The following is a 23,150-nucleotide window of genomic DNA, read 5'->3' on the forward strand; positions in this document are numbered from 1 at the left end:
CCTATAGTCCATTAAAATTATAGGAGTGTAGTATGTTTTAGTGACAAAAAGTCTAAATACAATTATTAAATAATACAATATATTGTATATATAACACAATACATACATATAATGATAAAACAATTGAATATTACCTACGTCGAGATATTTCCTGAACACAAACCACAATAAACTTTTAAAACAAAAAGCTTTTTTTTTTCGCAGTGTTTTCTTTCCCCCCTACCTACCGCGTACAACTTTTTTAATCATTATTTTTAAAAATAATTGTTTAACACACGAGCTGCCTTCTTCGCATACCGAGTTATTTAGCTAGTAATATGTGGCAGAGAATTAAAATTTCAAAAAATTAATATGTCGCAAATGTTTTCCAAGTATATTTAAGAGCTAGCAAAATCATAGAACACCTGTGATTACAGCACGTACTTTTCGTACATTCCACGTCATTCCACGCCGATCCATCGCCGATCGATATTATTTGAACTTTTTTTTTTTTTAAAAAACTGCAATAATTCTAGCCATACAAATTTTACTATGGTTATATAAGAAACATAATTACCTGCGATTTTTGACTGTACTTAATATTCTAGTTCTTCCAAACTGTGTTGATACTTGATACCTCCTTTTACAATATTACAACATTCGTTGTGTCCTAGCGTTCGCCTGCATTTATTTGCAGTTATATGAATAAACAAATGAATTGTAATTGTATTAGAATAAACTTTCCTTATCTTTGTTCTATAGATTCAAACTCATGAAATATGCTTGTATGCAATAAAGCCTGTGTTTATTCCACCAGTAACAAACTCTAATTATAATAAAATGTCTGGTTTTTTTTTTTAATCGGTTGGTGTAATTTAATAATTTAAATAAAAATGCGACTTAAATCAACAATCCCTGTTAACGTATTACATATTTTTTTCAACTTTAAATTAATCCGTGATACATATAAAAACAAAAATTATCCATATGTCTTAAATTCTATGATATTTTCTACTATAAACTGTTTTTTTTTTAATTTCCCGAAACGATTGGTTGTATGACCATTGATCATAGTAATTTACTTACTAGGGCCATAGATAATAAAATAATGGATAGGGCATAGTAGTTTTTTACGAGATGAACATTTTAGGCCATAAAGGGTCACATACAACTTTACTCCTTGACAGAAAAAGACATAAGTAGATATTTCTATGGAAAAAGAAACTGACTTTCTCTCTTCTCCACTCCGGGCTTCAACCCGTGCGTTATTAGTATAGGAGTGGCCATCCGTTATTTTATTATCTATGACTATATGTCTATGTCTATGACCCAGCCAATATCTCTTACAATTCAATTCTTATCAATTTATAATTAGTTTGGCATGATTTAAACAAATTTAAAAAAAAAATGTCCAATCAAAATTGCGATTACTACCCCAATCAGTACCATAACAAAATTAACTAACTAACGTATAACATAATAGTATATTATGTTAAAATACTGAACGGTTGAAAGATTATTTGTTAAACAAAATTACAATTGTTATAAAAGATTTAGTAATACCGTATACCGTGTCAAAAAAAAAAAAAAAAAATTGTGGTTTTTACCGTTCGTTTCAATTTTTAACGTACGTGTTCTGTACTTAAATATTACCTATGTTAGTTGTATTTAAACTAACACAGACGATTGTATTCGACCATACTTAATATAAATATTGAATATGATATCAGACATTTGTGCGTGTGTTTACAATTCTATCTAATAAAACATACGAGCTCGTAAGCTTCTCGTTTCGTATTATAATTTACGGTGTTCGCAATTGGCATAAGTATTGAAAATACTTTAATAAGGTAAAGCTATATTAATTTTAATTAATTACTTTATACATACATATGTACATATGATATTTATACTTTTATTTTTGAGAGGCACATTTGATACTAACTAATATTTTATAATACCCGGTGATTCTTTTAACGCCCTATACCAGTTTTCTTTTGAAATAATTGATCTTTTGTAGTTTTTATTATTAATTTTGTTTATATTTATATACAATATTAGTAAATCTGTATATGTTACCAAGTTTCAAAAATAGATAAAGCTCTAGCAAATACTAAACAAATTTTAATATTGTACTTCAACATAAATAAAATGATTTCAAAAAGAAAACAAAATTGAAATTATTTTAATAGTAAACTAGTGTAGGGCGTTAAACAAATCACCCGGTAATTCGGAAAATATTGGATTCCCTAGTTATAACGTAATATTTTATATTTTATGTCTTAATTGAGTTTTCAATAAATCATTTGCTTTAAGGTCCATTTAAAGCGACCAAAAATCCATTTAAAACGTACGCCGACCTTTTCTAATTGCTCTGAAACTGGAAAACCCACAAAAAGTTTGTTATACAATTTAATATCAAACGTTAGAGTTCTAATTAATTTTACATCTAAAATTTGATCAAACTAGTTTTTTATTTTTTCCTCCTTTTTTATTCTACTAAAATTATTACAGAACCCCATTACCTCAATAATAGACGAAATGGTCAGTTATAACTTAAAACCGATAGATAAACAAATATACTCGACCATACACTCACAACGTGTGTTTTTAATACATTATCTGGCAACTTATAATTTGAATTTAAAAAAATACTTTATTAAAAGATAACATTTTAACAACAATTTTCAATAAAACAAAATGAAATTTTGTGTTTTAAAACACATTTTTGTTTTTTTAATTCTTTAAATGTTTTTCAGATTTGCAATGGTAAGTTGTTTTGACTAATTATAGATTAATCCATAAATTTATAGGTAGTGTATACTACTTTTAAATGATTTTTTATTAAATTCACTGACTTTGTGTAATTATGATTTCTTATCATACAATTTTACCAACTTATACTTTATCACCATTGCACTTATCGAGAGAACACTATTGACAAAAATGGAATGCATATATCGACAAGTTGCATAAACCCAATGCTTGTTCTTGCCTTAAAGTTTATAAGTACAAAATACATGAATACCGCGTTAGACATAAAACTTTTAAAACATTTCTTTCTGAAAAAATGCACAGAACACTTTAATTTGCAATAGTCCAATCGACCTTAGATTACTATAATATAATAGACTGGGGTAATGCGAGTGACACACTTTTAAGTAAAAAATTAAAAATCAATTATTAAAGTACATGTTAGTTAAATTATTTCTCGTGTTTTCTCATATAAAATTCACATTTACAATTGGCACATAATACAAATAGATTTGTAGATAGCAAATTTATTTTTGAAAAAAGCAATACATTATTTCTTACAAAAATGAGCTGATTCACGAGTTGACAAATTGTATAACAAAAGAAAAAATCAGTACTAGCCACTGCATAAATTTGTTATCGGTAGTAAATAGCTCAAAATATGTTTAACTCTATAGATCTAAATCAGTTATCTAAATTAACATTTTGTTACAGAGCTACCTAGCTTATACAGTTCCATCTTTACCACAAGTGCACGTGAGCACAAGTCCAGTACTGACGAGGGCCCCGAAAAATATAATTTACATCTTTAAATATTTTTTTGGTTTTCTTAAAGGGTCCCCAAACTCTGTGTGCACAAGGGCCCCTGCATAGTCTAAGACGGCCCTGCTGGCTTACTCGATATGTTTAAAAATGTACTCAAGTCCTACCTTCAACTCTTCTAGTTTAGTAAATTTAGTGCTACTCTAACTTGTAGTTAAAAGTTGTAAGAGTTTGTAGTAAATATACTTATAATGAATAAGATATATCATGTTTGTTTAATATATTATTTATATTTCCTAAAATTGCTTACAGCTCATTTCAATATTATAAATTATAAATATTTTTTAGCTTACTCGCAGTTATTATATTTCCTTATATTATACTTATTTTTTAATTTTCAATTTCTAATGTTTAGGAAATGCACCAGTCTTCGTTCGGTTAGACATTTATTATTTAAGACTAAGCTAAATAATCATTCAACTTTGACAAATGAAGCATAATCTTTGACAAACAAAAAGTAGTATTTAGTGATACAAGTGTGAGCTCACGCCTAATACCATACAGCATACTACGTCTTAGAAGCCTATAAAGATCTGTTTAAAAAGTTGTAACTTGAACCTTTGTAATAATTGAAGGGCACAGGGGAAAAACGGTAGTAGTCACATTATGAAAATTTTTTTTAATAGTTTTTTTTTCAATTTATGCCAATAATTTTTTTAATTTATGTCAATAGATTGTTTAAATAAATACATTTATTATTAGAGTAGCATTTAATGTGATTTTTTGTTCTTATGTAAGAGGTAGAGGAATTCACGAACTTTGTTTTTGCTATACTCTAAAATTTTCATAATGTGACAACTACCGTTTTTCCCCTGTGCCCTTCAATTTATTACACAAAAGGTAATATATGAACACTTTGAACGCGTCACCCGTAAATGATCAAATAAGTAAAAACAGCATCGAAATCAGTGTAGCCGCGGTTCTCTAATGGTACACGCATTCAGCCGAAATTATGTATATGAAAACGTCCTTAGTAATGTTTAAAAAGGTCAAATACTATACTTTATTAATCACTAGTGTAATATTTCATTTCGCGAAAGTTAGCTGTCAAGGGCAAGTTAGCAAATTTTGACATAGCCTAAAATCTAATTCGAAATTCACTGATTAAACAAAACTGACAAACTACCGCATCGAAGTCGGTGAAATCGTTCTCCTGTGATGTGGAACGTTACATGCAGAAGTTCAACTTAAAATACTAAACATATCGAGAACTGCAGCTGCCGTCACAAGGGCATAGACAGTAGTGGGGCATTACCGTTGTTTAATTGTATCATTGTCTAATATGTGTAATTATTATATTAGTGTTGCCATTTTATAAAATAAATACATTAAAAAAAAAAACCCCGTTTAAATGTTGCAAAAAACTACATATTATTTGATATAATTATTATACGATCACGGCGATTTGTATATTTTAGATTGTCTCGTGGATAAGTTTACTGATTTTAGAAATGATTTTCTTCAATCACTCCGTCATTGGTGCACCGGCCAATAACGTAATCCAGACTTGCAGTGATAAAACAAAGGATTTCAACGACACGTATCCACATTCTCGTCCAGTGATAATCAATCGTTGCACTGTCAAGTACCGTTTAGCTATTATCTCCGACTTGGATAGCAAATCGAAGAGCTGCATGCAGGATTGCACGTGGATCAGCTATATGAAAAAAGGCTATCTGATATACAAAATAGACGATGGAACTACCGAATTCGAGTGGGACGAGGGAGAGGATATTGCATTAAAATCTAATTTAGCGGTCAACGGTCGAGGAATGGAGCTGTCTGAACTGGTGACGTACGACGGTAGACTTTTGACCTTTGACGACAAGACTGGAATTATTTATGAAATGCACGACGACCATTCCTTGTCAAAGTGGGTGGTTGTGACCGGCGGAGACGGTAAAAGCTCAAAAGGTAAATACGAGTTGCTTTAATGCTTTTTTTTTTTTTTAAGAGAACGCCTAACACGTGTTTTTTGTAGCGAAAATAATGTGTTCGTATTTCAAATGCTACGAAGTCTTCAATGAACATTGACACATAAGTAGTATATCGTTGAAAAGGTGACAAGTTCTACTGTGTTTTGTTGGAATTCGGTTCTCATAATTGTAATTATTTTTCACCTTATATGCAAATGAATATTACTATAATATTATGACCTTTTTGGTAAGTTGTACTGTTTTCAAAAACGGATTCCAACAAAACATTATTGAACTCTTCTCCTTTAAATTGTGCTCAAATGTTGGCTTTTTGTTCACTCAAAACTTCACAGTAGTTGAATTACGAAAAATGGGTTCATGGGAAAATGTTGCTATATAGAGACGACTGTGATAGTCTGACAAAAAAAAAATAACGACCATAAAAAATCCTCAATACTGTACTAAACAAATATTTGCACTATAGTTGAAGCTCTAAAATAAAATTTGCGAACAATTGACTTTACTCTTTAATGAATAGGGGGTTAATGGTTAGCGTTCGTCCTACGCCCTTTTTTAAATAAGCAACTGGAAATAGGTAGGTAGGTAAATAATGTGCTAATATGACTAATATGCCGACTAATATGTCATTGTCCAGACCACGAATTAAGATCAACGACGGACGCACGAGTCCTTATCAGTTGACTGCCATTCTTCATTCCATATTATCGTCTGGCAATATCTATTAGTATTAAAATCGTACGACTCAAACATAATGAGCGATGACATAATAAATCACATTTTAAATACAATAATTACCTTGAATAAAATGTTTTCACCAAATGCTAACATTATATTGAATCAAATACTCGTCCCTCTCGAGCCTCTAGCTGCAAGTCTCAGTAAAGGAAATAACATAATATAGGGATGACAGTCATGTATGGATGATTACAAACGCTCGTTGTGCACTTTTTTTAATTTAATTCGTGGTCCAGGGTGGAGCGAGTTGACGAAAAAGAAACTAACGTTAACTAAAACTTTTAAAATATATAAATGCAGTAGCATGTACATGTATATGCCACAAAAGGAGTATTGTTATCTTGGTATTGAAAGTGCGCGTTACTCTTATAATCAGACTTTTCAATTTGTTTAGCATTTAAATTAGAATGGGCAACGGTAAAAGACAAGAAGCTCTACGTGGGGACACACGGCAGGGAATTGAAGCAGCCGAACAGTGATAAATTAGATTACTCGGGTATGTGGATAAAGGTCATCGATAGTGAAAGAAATGTGGAACACGTCGACTGGATAGAAAATTATAAGAAGTTGCAAGCCAAATTAGGGATTTCCTATCCGGGATATTTGATCCATGAATCTTGCGTATGGAGTTCAGTGAACCAGAAATACTTTTTTCTACCCAGGAAAGCGTCTCATGGCCAGTATGACTGCAAAGTGGACGAAACAAATAGCACTAACATCTTGTTGAGCGCCTCGCCAGACTTCGAAGACATCAAGGTATACATTTAATGAATAATACAATATTTATGGTTTTTCCAATTGGACTGAAAATAAAGAATAGGTTTAGAGTCGGGTAGAATGGCACCAATGCAATAATAGTATCAATCTGGCTTCATTGGCCAAAGTCGCCTGTTTTAATCAGTTTTTTGGCCTTAAATAAATAAAAAAATTCAGCTTTTGCCTTTTACTATAACCAGTAGTAGGCAAGTCCTGTATGGTACGATACCTGTAATAATTCTTTTGGTACTGTTATTATTATCACACTATAAATGGGTACAACGTGACAGTCCGCGAGACAGCGATGACACCTACTGCATTGACCACTCTCTTTTTAATAAGGCCCTGATCTTGTTCATTGTATACAGTATTAACGCGGAATTCGCATAGTTTAATTATAATCTGTTATTATATTACTTTCTCATTTCAGGTGGTAAGAATCGGTGAAATCATACCCACTCGCGGATACTCGAGTTTTAAGTTCGTGCCGGGTACAGATGAATCTCTAATTGTTGCCATAAAATCCGAAGAAGTGGGGGAAACCACAGGAACATTTATATCAGTGTTTACGATCGACGGCAAAATCATTTACGAGGAAACTCAAGTGTCTAATCGTAAATTTGAAGGAATTGAGTTTGTGTAAACCCCAAAGTTTTTATTTCCTTTATAATTCTTATACAAGCATCAATAGTTGTTTTAATATATAATGTTTTAAAATTGTAGTGAAAAATAAAACTGTCATCAATTACTAATTGTGCATATTTCAAAAAATTAATTTGTTCAACAAATATATAGAAGATAAATGATAAAATCAAATCAAATAAGTTTATTAAACCACTAATATATTACAAACCTAGGGTTAAAACATTTTAATTCATTTCCTCATGCATATAACTCTTTTATTTATCTAACACATAAAATCCATTCATCTATTTAAAGATAAGACAAATTAATAAACTTTTTTTCTAGCGATTATTTTTAAAATAATTTTTATACTCATTTGCGCTATAAGCACTACGTTTTTCATTGCACTTAACTATTTTAATTTTTTAATTATTTTAAAGTTGTTTCTGTTTAAAGTTTAGGATAGGAGGTGGAGTGCAGTAGAGTAATGCGCGCAGATAAAAATAGCTCTACGCGCTTATTCTACCACACTCCACTTCCCATCCTACCTTTTAGTAACTTAAAAAGTTATTATCAAATAACAAAAGTTATTTCATTTGTCTTATCTTTGTGGGATACCCTGTATATTTTAAAATACAGGCTACATATTAAAAAAATATAAAAGTAATTATAAATTACACAAATGACGTCACAACGGAGGTTTTTTTGTACAAATACTATGAAGAGTAAACTATATTATACTTATCAAAACTTTGCAAAAATCATACAATGTTTTAGTTTATTTAATAAATATAACAGCACATATAATAATATGTATTATAGGCAGTGTCAACATTAAACATTTATGCCTAATAACAATAATAGTATTATTTTTCAGTTAGTATATTATTAAGTAGACTTACATACATGTTGTACTAAAATATAACAGATGTCAGAAACAAAAAAATAATTTTACATTTTTAGACGATTAAGATTTATGGAACACATAATAATAATATTTTTTACGTGTGTAGACTTTATAAAGAAGTATATTCACTCGTTTCGATTGGAAAACGCCAGTAGCATACTAGTAGTATAAACAGGAGCTGAAAGCAAAATATAATTCTCAAACAACATGATATTATATTTTACAAATAAATAAAAGTAAAATGTTATTGATGAAATTTATTCACCGAAACAAACCCTATATTTTAGTCATAATAGTAGTGGTAATTTACAATGAATAGTTAAAAAACATTTAATATTTAATAAATATTAGTATTATTTTACTCGTTTGTATGTATTAATACTCCTTTGATTTATATTTATGCAAAATTTGTTTAATCGTTTTAATAAAAATGCCCTTAGGCAATTAAAATATATATATATATATATATATTAATATTTACTAGTAAAAATTTTAAATATGAATTATTATTAATCTTTAATATTAAAAAAAAAAACAGTTTTACATCTTATTCCAATCCTACCTAAATGACACTCAATTGACGCATCACATGGTGCTAAAATACGGGATCTGGCCAAATTAGCAAATGTTAAAAGAGCAACGTATTACATATAGCAAAAAAACAAAACCCAAAAATAAATTAATATTGAAATTAAAATAACAATGTAACATTTTAAATAATTTTAATTTAAGAATCATCTGCTAGAAAAAAATGATTGACTAATAACCACATTTGGAGTTTACATTTTTCCTTTATCATATAAGATAACAAAATGTACTACTAACAATATTTATAAATAAACTATTCAATTAAAAAAGCCAGCACAATGGGGTCAGACATAGTGAGATCAGGGTAGTCGCAGAACTATACAAATTATTATAAATGGAATTGAAGAAATGACTTACAAGTTTAAAAAAAACACTTCAATGCAAGATGTAGAATGAATATAGATGGTACAAATATTAAGCAATGATAAAAATCACTGTAAAGACAACAATGTGCTTAAAATGGTACATTTACGGATATTAATAGTACTAAATCTAGAGAATGTTCCATACAAACTTGGACTATTTTTAAAAAATTGTAGCATACTATAATTACCATATGGTTGTTATTAACTATTATGTTAGAGACTTTTGTTTATCGGAATTAAACAAAATTTATTTTGTCTACAACTTTTGTTTTGTAAGATATGTTTCCAAAAGCAGTATAAAAACATAAAAATAATAAGAAAATTTAAGAAAATCTGGATGATTATTTAAAATACTTATAACCAAAAAGTTAAAAAATTGTCATCAACCAAATTTTTAAGTTTTTGTTCTGATTGAAAATGTAATTAATGTCATAATTCATAAACATATCTAAAAAAAGGACACATATTTGTAAAATATCTAAAAAATATAAGAAATTGTTATAAAAAAAAAAATTAAAATTGCTGTTTGGGCATTTGATATAATTACTTATTATTTCAAATATTAATATTTTTATGTCGCTGTTATTACATTTGAGATTAATTTTTTTTGTTGCTCTTTTGGCCTAAAACACAAAGCATATTATATTCATTTTAACAGTTTAAAAATTTAATTTGGAAATTAAGTTATGGTATTAATGTTTTACTTTCTATAAACTACGGTTGTAAGATTTTAAATTTTCCTTTATTAAACTCTCCAAATATTTTTTTATTCTCAAATTTTCATAATGATATAACAAATGTACGTATTATGTAAATATATTTGTTAATACAAATGAAATAGCTATGAGCATACCTGTAATGATGCAAATAGTATACAATTCCAAAGTAGTTCATTACTATAGCTTAAAATTTCAGTTTTTAATTTATCTAAGCAACCACTTTCGTATACATTAGAATTAACACTGCAGGAATCCATTTGATCATTATCATAACAACAAGCTACTGGTAAATAATTGTTTTCCATAAAGGAACTCCAGCTCGACGGTCCAGTAGTTCCACAACATTTCAACTAAAAATTTAAAACAATATGTTTGTTCATTTTGTAATACATCAACAAAAAAAGCACTGTAGTTAAGCTAAAATTACTGAGAAATATTTTAGATGCCACAGACTTTTACAATTATTAAAACTATAAGTGAAAAAAAAACACAAAATTATAGGTCATGAAATAAACTAAATGAATTACACACAAAAAGTATATAATTAATAAATTCTGTTTACAATCATGTTTTTATTAGGGTTTTTGGACTACCTTGACAAATAGTTGTAATAGCAAGAAGTGAGTAAGAAAATTTTAAAATGTCCATTATATAGAGCTGTTGAGCAAGCTCTGATATGTTACTATATATTTTTTTTAAAAATAGGTTCCAGCTTGTATTGGCAGTTTGATACTTACAAAAAGCCTGAAACAATATTAGTCTTTTTTTCAATCATTTTCTGAAATGTTATAACGCCCTGTACTTTTAAGCCTCAAAAATATGTCAATTATTTGGGTAATTTTCTGAGTTAAGAAAATCTAAACTTTTCAACTATTATTCATGTAATGCACTTTAGGTGAACAATTTCTGATCTACAGCCTATATCATGAAGCCGTCTAGCTAGTAATTATTGCAAGCTAAGACTAATAAAGAAAAAAATTAAAACTAGATTTTTTATTAGAAATAACCAATAACTTCTCAACTACACATTAAAGCTAAAATATCATAATCTTATTACGAGTATTTGATAATAAATTATACTGATCCCACCCTACTTACATATCGTCTTACTCCAATCATTAATACAGTATAGTTTAGAGCTATCATAAATAATAACATCATTATTATAACATCTTATTTCAATCATTTTGCAAATAGGTACTTATAATAATATCAAACCAACAATAAAAGTTTGAGAATGCCTAAAAATGTTTTCAACTAAATAACGGCCCTACCATTATACAACAAGTACTAACAGTTGCTCTTATGCATATATATATAATAAATAATATATAATAATACAATAATATATATATTATATAAATAAATGTAATAATATATATTATACATAATAAATCATTTATTTTTTAACGGCCAACAGTGACCGTTTTAAAAAATGTCTATAACAGCAGTTCTGGGAAGACACTATATGTATAGTTTATTATAGTAAAATATGAGTTAAACAATTATTATACTCACATCTTTTTGTAATTCGTTCCATGACTCGGTAATAGAACTGCGATCGAGTTGGTTATATTCACTCATTGTTAAATTCATTCGGCTGTATACTTTGTTTAAATCTTCGGATTTTATCTCGTAAACTGATCCAGCCAACAAGAACTCCACTATCATTATTACCGTGAACACAGTGGCCAACTTAATATTATGACAAATAACATAATGTATTTTATTCTGTTTTCACCAAATGAAAAAAAACATGACGCTTTGGCATATATATACGGGGCAATTCGTCGACAGTGTACCTACTCCAACTGGCTCACGGACGACAGATTACCCTGTATAGTATAAATGTGTGGCGTACAAAAATCAAGTAAAACCTATTCGGTTTCAGAATACCGAACAATCCGTGAATGGTCAACAGCAACACGCATAAGCCTAGGATAAACAGCAATGACGAAGATTCTAACAAGTTCAGAGTGATGAACGACCGACGGTAGTAGAACTTCAAGCACACTGCAATTGTGATCCATAGTGTACAAATGCTTGAAATCTATATACAATAATAATAATATTATTAAAAACAATGGACGGTATCGCTCGATTTAAAAAACATACTGGACTTGGGGGTACTTACAAAACACATCAAATTCAACAAATACAACGTGACGGCTTTGCTCGAACGCAAACCTGCCGAAACGCTGGGAAACATATTAACTGCTGAACTGGCAATGGATATACTGGTATCAGACATAATATTTTAATTAATAATAAAAAACTAAACCTTTCTTTCTTTTTTGATAAATATTACTTGCTTTATTTCATCAGTTTTGGCCAACGTACATCATCGCGACAATTTGATCGTGGCATGGGCCTTTACAGTTTACACACGGCTGGAACGTAGTGCATTCGATCATCTTTTTCAAATATAATCTTATCTTGCTACAGTCTATACCTATATCGTGCTCACTGCTCCCCTCTTTTATAATTTTACATAACACAACCTTACGGCTTACACAAACAACTGAATCAACTGTTCCGTTTAAGACGTCTTGTTGTTTTGTTTATCGTATTTATATGTTATTCCGGGTATATGATAAAGCTCATTGGTAATAATAATAATAATATAAAATTATAATTGTTATTAATATTATATAACAATACTGTGTGTTATATATATAGCGTACGCTGGCCACTGTGCACGTAAAATAAAATAATGCAAGTTACAACTTACATATTATGTAACTGCAAAGTGCATTACTACCACTTATGACGTAACTGACACTTTTTTCGAAAATGAGATTTTGACACCATTAAATTGATAATAATTGTTTCTACAAGTTTAACCTTTACACAGTTTCAGTTTGATAAGTATTTCCCGCTAAAATTACAGGTTTTGTGATAGGTACCCCGTACCACAAATCAGCAACAACTGAATTAGTTTTTTTGTCTCTCCTGAACAATTGTAACTTTGTAGTTACGTGGTTTTGCAGTTATTTACAGTTATTTTAAATAATAAACAAACGAGTGTTGAGAGCGAAGGCGTAGCTCACATAACTGTTGTGAGCGAAGCCCACACGGTCGTTATCACTATGTGTAGGATGTAGATACCGTGTGTATATATTACTTGTGAGCCTGCCTCGCTTAGAGGGAAACGGGTTTTCGTCTAATTAATTGTTATAATTGTTAATAAACGATGCCACTTGGAAGGAAGTAGTGTGAAAACAGTCGCCTCCCAGGTGTGCAATGATAGAAGGGGGGGGGGAAGGATGTAGATAAGCCTTGCAGTCCCATCGGGCTTGTTTGTTAAAATATTACCCTAATAATACTAATGTTACGGGAATCTATTATAATCATATATATTTTAACAATATTTATGGTGTTGATGATTTAAATTTGACGCCTTGACGGTTTATCCTTAAATAAATCCACGTCTATTGGAGACTGTACAATAAGCCCACAACATAACAGTTAACACGTTGGTGGACCACGGCAGACGATAGTCCTCACTTTAAATTGTTTGTGCTATCAACCGTAGCTATGATGTTTATTGTCTAATTATAATATAATACGTGACATTTAATTGTTTGCTGGTTAGACCGATGGTCGTTTTTCAAAAATTAGATAATCACTTTAAAAAGACGTCATACCCCCTATTTATTAAGAGCTTTTAAAGGGTTGGAACTTTTCCGACCCTCCTCTTCTCTAATTTCGCAAATGACGACCACTATCTGAGCGCACGGCAGTGTGCTAGGCCAAGTTCCAGCAATACCAGTGTACCTTTACACGAACCAATTCACCCAGTTTTTCTAACCCACATATCTCTGTTCCCTCTTAAGCAGGGGCGACATTTCAGTTTTTCATAGGGTGGGGCCAAATTTTTATCGACCCACCGTTCATTCACAAATATAAATATTTTTTCCAAAACACTTAGACACAAAACAGTAATAACACAAATTTTATAAACCTTCATACCTATTATACTTGGTAGTCAGTTCAGACGGTTCATTATTACTAAAGGTAGGTAGTTGCATAAAAAAACAGATAATTTACAGCCTTACGTATCGAAAATTTGACCAGCCCATAAAAATCAAGGGTGGGGCTAATGCCCCCGCCTGCCCCCCCCCCAATGACGCCACTGCTCTTAAGACGAGCTTTTGAAATTTGAAACATAGATTAAGCTCGAGTAGCTTAGGATACTGTAAAAATTTGAGCCCTTAGTAATGAACTTTTTTTTTTTTTTCAAGTGCAGGCGCGTGGCGGAGTGTGATAAGGCGTCAGTGGTAGCGTTAGGTCGGCAGCCAGCTCTAAGGCCAAAAATGCCAAATCTAAACCGTCTAAGCCCCGATTGGCGGGAATAATGGACGTTAAACGTAAGAGAGAGTAAAAGGGGAGAATTTCAAAGTTTTCATTTTTTTATCTGACTCACTCATCATCAAAATTATAAAACACTTTCTCTATAAGTAGAAACGTGCAATTTGGCACAAAGGTAGGTCTAATAGTGTAACTAAAGGGAAAAATCTAAAATTTGGAATTTTCTCAAAATGAATGCCGCGTTAGGGAGTGTAGTTCTAAATGCATGATGTGACGCGCATGGATATTGCTTGATTAGTTTAGTACGGGTTTTTATTAATAAATCACAGATTCTCGCGCTGTCGAAACAAACGTTCTCTTTCAGTGTTACAATATGGCAATAAGCAATTATTTGTAATTGACAGTAAATACTTATCAAACATAATGTTTTCGTAATTGTATTGTGTTTTATTTCATTTATCGGTCATCAAATACAGATTATTTTAATAATCGAAATAATATTATTATTTAATTCAATAAAGATTGAGTTAAAAATAGACTGGAACTACCGTGTTCGCGAGAGACAAAGATTACACATAACCGTACGCAACGAGAGGTAAATGGCAACTGAACTTTTTATTATTAAATCATTTTATTCATAAAAATCAGTGCATTTTTAGTTTTAATAGACTGAGAAAACATAGGTATTTTTACAAATGTCAAAGTAAACGAGTGAATATTCAGGTGTAAATAAGCTAAATAGTATACCTAATATCTTACTCATATTACATATTGGATTTTAAAAATGGTTTTATATACAAATAAAACGATTTATTTACAGGCTCCTTGTTCAAAGGGCTTTTTTCAGCTTCTTCTAAAAGTCTTTCATAAACATTTCCATCGTAAGCACCCAGTGCTGAATCTAGCAACTCATCTCGGAAATCAAAACTGTCGACGATGCCAACTGCATTAGGTCGGATTTCTTTCAGACATTTTTCCAATAGAGCTTGCACTGAGGAAACATCACTGGGTTTTAAATTCGAATACTAAAAGAGTAGCAATTCATAATCATATACATGATATTTAAATAAACGTATGGGATAATAAATGTGTAGACATCATAGGCGGATATTGAGAGGGGACTTAGGGGGGGCCTTAATCTCACCAGAATGTTTTTAAGCCCTTCCGGAAGGTTTTAGTCTCTCTACAATACTTATTAATTAGTTGTCCAAACATTTATTCTTAAGAATTTATTTAAGATTGAATTATTGCTTACACTCTATTTGTAAAAGTAAACCTATACTGAATATTTGTATACAGGATTTGATGAATTTATCTAAAGAACTGTGTATTAAAGTCATAATGTCTAGTCATAATGATGAATGTATTCTAATGATGAAATTAAAAATGTTTTGTAAAAAATATTTTCCTAGATGTATACAAGTTATTAAAAGTTGCTTTGATTATTCTAATTAGTTCCTCCACGTGTGAAAGAAGTTTTTCAGCAATGCGCCAAATTATAACGTGACATCGAACCGCAATATAACAGGAGCGGTTTAAAAATATTTCTATTTTATATATACACAAATGTACATCAAAATGTATTGATACTGATTAAATTGTAGATTATTTGCAGAAAAAAATAGAATTATACGTAAGTTAAAGCATAAAGCTTGAATACATTTGTCAATGGGCAAAGTAAAAGTTTCAAGCCCTCCCACAGATGTAACCAAATATACGCCTATGATAGACATATGTAGCTAACTTAATCATTTACCTGAAGAAAGATTCCAACATTATTTAACGTCCAATAAGCACTAATAAGTTGACATAGGTTAGTGAGTACTGCCATAACTTCTGGTGATACTTGAATAGTTTTAAGTGACGCCACAAACGTACTAATCACAAAAGCTCGACAGTGTGCCTAAACGATAATTATTGTCACAACATTAATTATTTTATGCACTGCAGAGGAAATTACCCCGTCATTATGATGTCAGTGTAAATAATTGAAGGTATATGAGTATTATAGTGTCTATTACATAGCATGCTCAATTTATCTTACTTCGGACGCTTTAGACAATAGAATTGACTTTGCATTCCAAGCATCCTCGTGGGCAGTTCCATTACTTATCATTTGATTGATTACGTTATGACAATTTTCAATTTGACTAAATCACGTTGATCGATTTAAAATATTAATTTTCTTATTTATCATTATTGTAGCATACTAAATACTTACTATCCAGATACTTGAAAGAATGCATTAGTCATGCATTCCAAATCTGTTGTCCAGGGAGACTGCTTGAGTAATTTATAATTTTTCAAGTACGACAAAGTTTGTGGTAATGGTTTTTCGAACTGTGATTCTTGAAACGCTTTTAATAGGTATCTAAACATTCATATTTTTTTTATTGTTTTCAGTTATTATTATTATATATTATATATACAAGGTACTCCTATTCGTTGCTTTTAACTTGCCTGGCAGTTTGCAAAAGTAATACTGTGTTTTCTCCTTCGTAAGTTTCCATGGCTGTAGTCAGACCATAAATATTTGGAAGATTACTGCAGTTCATATACCCATGACCTCCGCAAGCCAAACGACAAGCCGTTACACCAACAGCCGCGTCAGATGATCCGACTGATTTTAAACAACAAGCCATCGCGTGCAACTAAAAAAAAAAAAAATTACATATTTAGTCACTGTGTTCACAAGGGTTAGGTTGGTGTTTATTTCGATTTTAATTAAGTTATTAATCATCTATAATACCTCTGGTAAACGTTTCAAATCGCCTTTTTCAACTTGCGAATTTACATTGTGATAGACGTCCCACAACCAATTGGCTGAAAACTTGTAAGCTAAAGCAGTAGCAATGGCTGGAAATAATTTGTATTGCTGTGTTTGGTAATCTAGAATTTGCGGTTCCTTTTCTCTACAAAAAAATGCGCATTAATCAAATATATTTAACAACTATTCGATAGTAGGTACACTCAAATTACCCAGCTTTAAGTTCTGATTGCCGCCGTACAGCGCTGTACCGAATTGCAATCGTCGAGGCTTTCATCAAGTAGTTTGTTACTAAACTTCTCACAATCAATACTCGTACGAAAATCATTGTACCGTACGTTAACTTTTGATTAATTGACTTCTCATAGGTGCCGTCCTGCGTGACATGAACACACAATTAAATCGTTACATTTGTGATCACAGGACCGCTATGATTAGTCCAAAAACGGTTATTACACAAAACCGAAGAGTTTTGTGTAATCCAACATAAATATTAACAAAAATTGGATTTAATCACAAAATATCATGTAAATAATGTAGACAATATTCAATAACATCGTGTCAATTGTTATAAAATATTGTTATAGTTTTTCAATAAAATATTTTTAAAATATCTAATAATTGTTGAGTGGGATTTAATCAATGTCAAATAAATCAAAATATTTTGTAATATACAATACAAACAACTTTTCAAATCGTTATAACCTTTAAAACTTTCGAGTTCTTCATTAACATGTTCCTTCGAGGTATCCGCACGTTATCAAAAGCCAAGTATCCATTATTTGTACCGTTCATACCTAATTTACTTCCGATCTCGCCGAGTTTAATTCCTATATAAACATGATTTATTGCCATTTGAATGATATATAAAATAATATAGTGTAACTAAATCGTTCAAATTATACTCAATAAAACGTGTTTTACTTTAAAATTACGTTTTAAAACAAAAAAAATGTTTCAACATTGATGCGGGGCAGCTGAGTAGGTTTACAGTTTTATAAAACGGGAAGATTATATCACGTTATACTCGTAGATCGTCAATAAATAAAAAATAAATGATAATTTATAAGAGCAAAAATGTAACCCCTTTTTAATCGAGAAATATTTTCTAATATTTGACATATTTTCATCCTTCGAAAAAGGTATACTCTTTCCGAAAAATATAAGCCTAAATAATTCCAAAACTGTTTGAGGCATTCTTTGATTTACATTCAAAAACCTAAAAAATAGAGTTAACCTTTCCTCTAGAGTTTGTTAGAAGTAGATGAAACTTTTTCTTTGTTTCTCTATTTTGAGTTCCGAATTGGGATTTTAGGTTTCAAAATAAGACTTACATATGGGGCATTCTAAGGCAAACCAACGCGGTCATCGGCCTGACTTCCACAAATTTTTTTTAAAAATTTCAAAAAAATAAAGGTCTTATATTGACCAAAAGAAGTTTAAAAAAAAATTTGAGGTCAGGCCGATGACCGCGTGGTTGGACTCAGAGTGCCCCATATATATTTCACAATATCTTATATTTGTACTTTTACTTCATTAAGGAAACCCCTAAAAACGAAGAACACGATTATAAGCATATTATTGTCTTTACAATCATTTTTATAGATAATTAATTTTAAGAATTAATCATCGTAAGGTTTTTTGAGGAGTGATTTTTGTACTGTGGCAGTTCTAAAATATGGTCTAAATCAAACTACTGGAATTTTTTTATTCCTATTACTACTTTATTATATACTACTATTATTATATACTTATGTTTGTTCTTACCGGGCAGCGGCATCCACGTTTCTGAGTCTCTTAATTGAACAATAAACGGATGAATGCCGTGACATTTCCCTTGGGTGTACAGCTGAGAAACGACAATAGCATAATTGCACGTGTGTCCCACTAAAAATATGATAACAATCATACACCCACTTACTGATTTCAGGTGTAAACGAAGTGGCCTGAATATATTATATTATATACATACGTCCACCGGGCCACCACTTGTAAGATGTTAGCGTAGGACTGTTGAGTATGAACTCTTCCGTGGTCGGATCATAAGTACACGTAGTCTCTAGTCCACGAATAAAAGTACCGTGACCGAGTTCTGTCTGTTAAAACAAATAAAAATATAAAGTTAATGTACAACTGCAAGTGGACCCCTAATTTGAAAAAGAGTGTTATTTAAATTACTTGGGCATAAGTGCCTATAATTTCATTATTTAAAGCTTTTCTGAACCATCTATCTTGTTGCTCTCTGTTGCCTAGGCTTAACAAGGCCGGCGTAAACATAACAGTATGTACTGTAAAAGGAACTCCTTGAGAAGTTACGGCAAAATCCAGTCCGAAATGCCATATTGATCTGAAATTCATATACATGAGTTATAAAAAAACAAAATTCATTCTGCTAAATAAGTGAATAAGTAAATATTTTTGCTAACAGAAAAGTTAACTTTATCAAAATTCCGGTTAAGCTTAACAGTTTAGCTTGCGTTCAGAAATCTATAATTTTATTGTTGTTTTATTTAATTTTTAAGCTAATCTGGTGACAATGCTTCATTTTAATAGAGTTGTTTTAATTATTATATTTAATTACTTATTAAAAATTATAGTACCTACATATCATATTATAATAAATCAAAAATTCAATAAAAAAACTAAATTACTTTATTGTTTAACACTATATTATATGTAATATTATGATATTATCATTATTCTAGTAAAAATGGCAAAAATTATTTTACGAAAATTTCTCAACAGAGCACCTGGGGTAGGTATTAACCTATTCACTTAATACTTCTCTTAATAGTACTATTTACAGTTTAATTCATAATTAATACAACTTTCAATATCTCCTCTTACTACCACTTCCTCTTTACCAAAATTTAAATGCTTCAAATTTGTTTAATTACTCGCGAAGTAGTTGTGAATAAACGATAAGAGTTAAGTAAATGAAAGAGGACGAAGTTGAAGATTTGTTATAGTTTATAAACTGGTATCCGCCGTTTTAGTGTAATTTCGTGGCACGCACGCACAATCCATTAGGTGTAATATAGGATATGCATATATAATATTTGTTATGCAATCATATTAAAAAAACACACATAAAATGTATTTAAATATTTAAAAAATGAATTAAATTTTAAACTAGATTGGTTTTTGGTTTGATCGAATAAGGAATCGGGTGTAATTTGATTGACAGGTACAAGAGAGTACGTTTTTTTATGAAAACCGTCTATGTCTCTTAAGGTGAGGTAAACTGATTGTAAACATTTCTAATCTAAACAAGCCTTTTTTTTATAGCAAAGACCAAATTATTTCATGTTTTATTGAAATTTATAATGCATTCATATCTTAATCTGGATTTGGAACGTATTCCGGCCAACATTTATATTTGTTTGTTTACTATAATTACCTCACTTAAACCCATCTCGTCATTTTTTTTTTAATTTCAGGTTGTCGAGTTGTATGTTTTAATTAATAATATCTGATATATATATATCTTTATTTTAGAAAACGTACCCATAAATATCCACTAAATTTTTATCGGATATTTCTAGCCACTCTTTGATTTTAGTACATAGTATGCAATTTTTTCGGACTGATTGTTCATAAAACTCTTGATGACTTAAGTAATCAAAGGGAACTTCGTCCTTTAGTCGATTGTCGGAGACAAAGAAGTTAACTTAAAAACAATAGAATTTTATTATATATTATTATATCTTTTTATAGATAAAATTAACCTTACTGAATTTCCTTCTGTAAATTGTATTATCTTTTCCGCCGTCTAATAAATTCGTCAGTTCTTCTTTGTTGAACATACATTTTAGTCGTTCTAGTCGCAAATCTTCATTTACTCTTTGTTGTGTCATTATATAATATAATCACTTATTATCGACTAATAAAATGTACAAAAAAGTATTTAAAAAGGTCTTGAACAATTAGCATACAATTTATCAGTGAACTTAGTAACTGTGGTGATTATTATTGTAGTCCGGCTAACGTTAGTCTAGATTTGTATTGTATTGACGGTGTTTTCAATCAGAATAGTATAATAATAATTTTGACTAAATTATTAATCAATACTTAAAAGTCAAAGGCTATAATAATGTACAATTTCTGAGAGTTACAATGAGGGGTCATTGTTAATGAACCGGAATATTCAATTATAGACGTTGTGTCAAGTACAATAACTAAAATATTATAATAAGATACATCCAATTGTAGATCTATACTTGAATATAATATTTTATGGTTAAAATTTAAAACGACTTAACATTTTATACAACGTCCGTGTCATTGCTTATATTTGCTTTTTTACGTACAGATATAAAACATGATTTTCTACATAACGCAAACACATAACAAATCACTGGATTTTATGAATTTATTAATTAAAAATTGTATTTAAAGCGAATGCGCACAGTACATTAAAGATGCAGACAAAAGTTGACGGATTTAATTTATTCGCTTTTCAAACAAATAACAATACTTATAGCTGCTACTTTTTATAAATTATACATTAGACATTGTTTTATAGGAGATTTACTCTTTGAAATGTTTCTATTGTTAAAATAATACTTGCTACAAATACAATACCTACAAATAAATACGTTTATTTCGTAAAGCTAGATTTCACTAACTATTAAAAATATCAGATATTGACAAATGTTTTTTTTTTAATAATATAATAAAATATGATTTAACATTTGATAATGCGTGTATTTTTTAAACTAAAATATTTTCTTGGTACGTAAACAATAATTGTAGTTAATACTATACAAATGAATGTATAAAATAAGAATTCATCAAATCAGTTACTATTATTTTTCAAGAAGTCCTTAGTGCATTGTGCAATAATATCATTGTTTCTCGAATTTAAACTGTAAATAATAAATAATACTTAAAATTGTAATCAGTATGTGTCAAAGTGTCAGTCATTAATTTTAATCATAATAATTAATAATATATAATTATCATATATATTGGTTCACGGTATTTTTCCCAAATGACTTTTTTCCCGGATGGTATTTTTCCGAAAAGTCCGTAAACCCGAAACTTTTTTTCCTGAATGCATTTCTTCCAACGGTTATTGTTCCCGAAATGGAAAAAAAAATTTTAAAAAAGCGCGATATCAACAAAATTGTACATCACACCTTATATTGCTGATCTATTATCGTACGGTAGGTCACCGAGTATTTTGGCACTCGCTCGCTCGGCGCCGTCGCTTCGCTCCGCTAAACTAAAAATATCCTAGGTTTGCAGGCTACAGTCTAGGAGGAGATCACAGGTTTAAAGTAAAGTCGGTTTAAAACGCACAATATTGTTTTCTAAAATTTAAGTAATAAATATTTTCATTACATGCATTGGGTTTACGGACTTTCGAGAAATAGGTCATTCGGGAATTTCGGGTAAAAGGCGGGGTACCTATATATTTTGCACTATTCGTTCCGAAAAAAGCTCAATAGTATACTTATTTATTTTAATTTGAATACCTAATTTGGGAGAATAAAAAAAATACATTTTGAGTCAAACCACGCGGTCATAGGCCCGACTTCCTCGACATTTTTCGAATTTTTTTTTATAAACTTCTATTGGTCTAATATAAGACCTTCATTTTTTTTACCAGTTTTAAAAATCTGTAATTTTTATCATAAAATCAGAGATTTAAATAAAATATTTTGGTCTAATAACGGGAATGGGTCGAGATTTATTTCTATTTTTTTTTTTAATAATGAAACTTTTCATATGTTTCCGTGATCAACAAATTATATAACACCTAAGTTCCGTATGGAGTTTGAGTGTTGAACCAAGCTATACTAGGATCTATTATTTTATTTTTAATTGCTTCTATATGTAACCAATGACTTTGCAGCCCTTTATTTGACTGCGGTTTGGTAA

The 23,150-nt window shown here is 30.1% G+C and overlaps 3 protein-coding genes across 6 annotated transcripts; 1 reads left to right on the plus strand and 2 right to left on the minus strand.

Annotated features, from left to right (window-relative positions):
- Window positions 1-1,658: 1,658 nt before the first annotated feature.
- LOC126835372 (soluble calcium-activated nucleotidase 1-like) lies at window positions 1,659-7,781 on the plus strand. Its single transcript, XM_050567905.1, has 4 exons — window positions 1,659-1,829; window positions 4,974-5,469; window positions 6,622-6,983; window positions 7,414-7,781. Exons 2-4 carry the CDS (start codon window positions 5,007-5,009, stop codon window positions 7,624-7,626), a joined length of 1,038 nt encoding a protein of 345 aa, XP_050423862.1. The 5' UTR covers window positions 1,659-1,829; window positions 4,974-5,006; the 3' UTR covers window positions 7,627-7,781.
- Window positions 7,782-8,408: 627 nt separating this feature from the next.
- On the minus strand, window positions 8,409-13,001 carry LOC126835373 (tetraspanin-9-like). 2 transcript variants are annotated; one of them, XM_050567908.1, is made up of 6 exons: window positions 12,499-13,001; window positions 12,321-12,423; window positions 12,048-12,236; window positions 11,705-11,881; window positions 10,321-10,536; window positions 8,409-8,692 (listed from the first exon to the last, which is right to left on the minus strand). In XM_050567908.1, the coding sequence occupies exons 2-6, from the start codon at window positions 12,393-12,395 to the stop codon at window positions 8,624-8,626; spliced, it is 726 nt and encodes a 241-aa protein (XP_050423865.1). In that variant the 5' UTR covers window positions 12,396-12,423; window positions 12,499-13,001; the 3' UTR covers window positions 8,409-8,623. The 2 variants fall into 2 exon arrangements, with proteins under 2 accessions (XP_050423865.1, XP_050423864.1); XM_050567907.1 differs by having other exon boundaries at window positions 8,410-8,692; window positions 12,495-13,001.
- A 1,623-nt stretch (window positions 13,002-14,624) lies between these two features.
- LOC126835366 (probable peroxisomal acyl-coenzyme A oxidase 1) lies at window positions 14,625-21,299 on the minus strand. Of its 3 annotated transcripts, none has more exons than XM_050567896.1 (13): window positions 20,998-21,299; window positions 20,772-20,934; window positions 19,443-19,611; window positions 19,237-19,360; window positions 19,032-19,151; window positions 17,970-18,094; window positions 17,477-17,640; window positions 17,247-17,409; window positions 16,958-17,148; window positions 16,719-16,868; window positions 16,542-16,647; window positions 16,254-16,400; window positions 14,625-15,522 (listed from the first exon to the last, which is right to left on the minus strand). In XM_050567896.1, exons 1-13 carry the CDS (start codon window positions 21,119-21,121, stop codon window positions 15,262-15,264), a joined length of 2,007 nt encoding a protein of 668 aa, XP_050423853.1. In that variant the 5' UTR covers window positions 21,122-21,299; the 3' UTR covers window positions 14,625-15,261. The 3 variants fall into 3 exon arrangements, 2 of the variants coding, with proteins under 2 accessions (XP_050423853.1, XP_050423854.1); XM_050567897.1 differs by having other exon boundaries at window positions 15,349-15,488; XR_007685194.1 differs by lacking the exon at window positions 14,625-15,522 and having other exon boundaries at window positions 16,287-16,400; window positions 16,458-16,647.
- Window positions 21,300-23,150: the final 1,851 nt, after the last annotated feature.

The sequence above is a fragment of the Adelges cooleyi genome, unplaced genomic scaffold, assembly GCF_023614345.1.
Source record: "Adelges cooleyi isolate 19-005CV unplaced genomic scaffold, UGA_ACOO_1.1 ACOO_flye_CR_arks_rails_tigmint_CR_PRNA_23, whole genome shotgun sequence".
NCBI classification, from domain to species: domain Eukaryota; kingdom Metazoa; phylum Arthropoda; class Insecta; order Hemiptera; family Adelgidae; genus Adelges; species Adelges cooleyi.